This window comes from Cyprinodon variegatus, unplaced genomic scaffold (assembly GCF_000732505.1).
Source record: "Cyprinodon variegatus isolate N-32 unplaced genomic scaffold, C_variegatus-1.0 Scaffold807, whole genome shotgun sequence".
Classification (NCBI taxonomy): Eukaryota; Metazoa; Chordata; class Actinopteri; order Cyprinodontiformes; family Cyprinodontidae; genus Cyprinodon; species Cyprinodon variegatus.
Window position 1 is genome coordinate 56,699 of NW_015151260.1, and position 3,033 is coordinate 59,731.

The 3,033-nt window shown below is 46.3% G+C and overlaps 1 protein-coding gene across 1 annotated transcript in view; it reads right to left on the bottom strand.

Moving 5' to 3' along the window:
• fbxo33 (F-box protein 33) overlaps window positions 1-1,812 on the bottom strand; it is an 18,511-nt gene extending 16,699 nt beyond the window's left edge. Inside the window, exon 1 of the mRNA XM_015396596.1 lies at window positions 1,071-1,812. Coding sequence (XP_015252082.1) covers window positions 1,071-1,471 — 401 coding nt within the window. The 5' untranslated portion in view covers window positions 1,472-1,812. The remainder of the gene's footprint in view (window positions 1-1,070) is intronic.
• Between the last annotated feature and the right edge of the window lie 1,221 nt (window positions 1,813-3,033).

Here is a 3,033-nt window from a genome sequence, read left to right on the forward strand (position 1 = left end):
AAGCACATCAAAGGCGGTTTCGAGTTCTAGGATCAAAGGTGGGTCTAGGTTCCAGGATCACAGGTGGTTTTGGGTTCTACATTCTAAGCACATCAAAGGCGGTTTCGAGTTCTAGGATCAAAGGTGGGTCTAGGTTCCAGGATCACAGGTGGTTTTGGGTTCTACATTCTAAGCACATCAAAGGCGGTTTCGAGTTCTAGGATCAAAGGTGGGTCTAGGTTCCAGGATCAAAGGTGGTTATGGGTTCTGGATTTTAAGCAGATCAAAGGCGGTTCTGGGTTCTAGGATCAAAGACGGTTCTGGGTTCAAGATTCTAAGCAGATCAAAGGCAGCTCTGGTTTCTAGATTCTAAGCAGATCAAAGTTAGTTCTAGTTTCTACATTCTAAGCAGATCAAAGGCGGTTTTGGGTTCTAGGATTGAAGGGGGTTCTGGTTCCTACTACCAAAAGTGGTTCTGGGTTTTAGAGCAGATCAAACACGGTTCTGGTTCCTAGAACCAAAGGCGGTTCTGGGTTCTAGAGCAGCTCAAAGGCGTTTCTGGTTCCTAGAACCAAAGGAGGTTCTGGGTTCTAGAGAAGATCAAAGGCGGTTCTGAGTTTTAGGATCAGAGGCAGTTCTGAGTTCTAGCGCAGATCAAAGACGGTTCTGGGTTCTAGGATCAAAGGCGGATCTGGTTCCTAGAATCAAAAGTGATTCTGGGTTCTAGAGCAGATCAAACACGGTTCTGGTTCCTAGAACCAAAGCCGGTTCTGGGTTCTAGAGAAGATCAAAGGCGGTTCTGGTTCCTAGAACCAAAGGAGGTTTTGGGATCTAGAGCAGATCAAAGGCGGTTTTGGGATCTAGAGCAGATCAAAGGCGGTTCTAGGATCTAGAGCAGATCAAAGGCGGTTTCTTTAAAAGATGAAATGATCCTTTAGTGATCAGTCGGAAGCCAACTTCTCCGTCGTCCTCACAGACTGACATGATTACGTAACTCCAGCCGGTTCCACTAAGGGATCCAAATCTTCAGCAAACCGAACCAATATGGCGGCCAGCATTACCTGCCCCCCCTCCCTGCAGCAGAACATTACCTGTTGTTCCGGATGCTGGTGAACACGCAGAGAACCTGCTCCAAGTAGGCGGCCATGGCGGCCCTCCAGCGCTCCGGCAGCTGCTGCGGGTCCCCCTCCGGGCCGCCGGGGGGACGCTCCGGGCTCAGGTTCCCTTCCACCGGCGCCAGCTCCAGCTGCAGCTCCCGGACGAAGGAGCCGAACTTCCGCATGAGGAAGTCCAGCTTCGGCGTCTCCTCGGAACCGAAGCCGCCGATCCGCAGCCGGAGCTCGGTCCACAGGGCCGGGTAGAAGAGGCACTCCCTCCAGCGTGAGCAGACGGCCGAGGCGCGGAGCTTGTCCCGGTCGGACAGGAAGGAGAAGATGTGGACGATGAGCTCGCTGGGTAAAGCCATGGCTCCCACACGTCCGCACAGAGCCATGGCGGCAGGTTCGGTCCGCTTGATCCTCCTGGTCGTGGAAAACAAACCGAGCTTCGCCTTCACTACTGGACCGAACCACTTCCAGTCAGGCAGAAGGGGATAAAACAGACCGCAGGAAAACAGCCACTAAACTACTCATCTAACCCAAATTATGCCAAACATACATTTTATTCATAATTTTTTTAATACATTTGGGTTTTTAGATGAAAAGAAACTTTTTAACTCGCCTGTCCTCCCTCCACCTGCCTGAATGGTTCAGTCCGGAGACTCTGGTGTTTTTGCCATTTCTTGGCCATCCACCCGAGGGCGCTGTTTCTCTCTAGCCTAAAAACAAAAACAGAGAAGCTGGGGCCAACATGTGATCTTTATTTTGGTATTTCGTCTTCACTGTGACACGCCCTTATCGTGTCCACACCCCACGGCAGCAGCCGGAAAAAGGGCTTCCTCTAGTGGCCAATCAACGCACCGACAAGGATTTAGACTCAAATGACGTCACTTCCTGCAGTAAAATTCCTCAGGATTCAACTACACTAAGAAAACTCTAACCCCTAAAAGACTTTAAGGTGATAAAGCAGCAACAGTTAAAAAAAAAGTTATATGGTGAACTTTGAAATAAAACAAGTTTAAAAACTGATGATTCAGTTTAATTCTCCACTGTTTCCTCCCTGAATGCTCTGCTGTGTCCTTCAGTCTACATGGTTCAGTTTGTTCTCTCTAATCAATCTTAACTACATTTAAACTGGGATTAAATATAAACAGGTGGTTGGTCTTACTGTGGAAATACAGAACATCATAGATATTAAATTTATGTTTGATCCGCCTGTAGTTCTGATTCTTCTAATAGGATGCATTACTCTGGCACAGCCACAGTCATTAATCTGCTTTAATCTCACTTTCTTCCTCTGCTCCTTCTCTATCTGGAAGCTCCAGAGAATCCATGATCCCACCTCTCCAAACCATCCCCCTCCAACATCTTCACTCCTGAGCTGATTCAGTCAAATTTTAGGCTTATTTAATGAAAATCTTAGTCACAGTTACCACTGCTTATCACCATCATCATCATATAAACACCAAGTAACAATCAGGACAAAGTTTAGAGGTTATTAGATCAGAAATCACAGCAGGTAGGTCTTGTCAGATGGCAGGTATACATAGAAATAGTAGAACACAGTCATATAGAGTATTAAATATTACATCATAGTTTAATTACTTAGTTGTTTGTTTTGCTTTCTTTTCCTGTTATTTATTATTTCTGTGTTTTTTAATTTCTAGGTTATTCCTATAACAACATTTCCATTTTTCTGTTTTAATCAAGCGAAGCCGCAGGAAACAGTTTTGAACGTTTGGCGCAGTTCTGCAGTTCTGCTTGTTGAGCAGCAGGTGGCAGCAGAGGAAAACTGTTAAACTGGAGGCTTTTTCAGAGACTGTAATGACGGCGACTGTACAGCAGGGGGAGACGGGGAGCACAGACCCGGTTGAAATGCTCCAAAAAAGGCTCTCCATTCCACAGATGCGAAAACTTTATCTTTCTGTTTTTGTTTTTTTTTTTTCCACACTTTGAA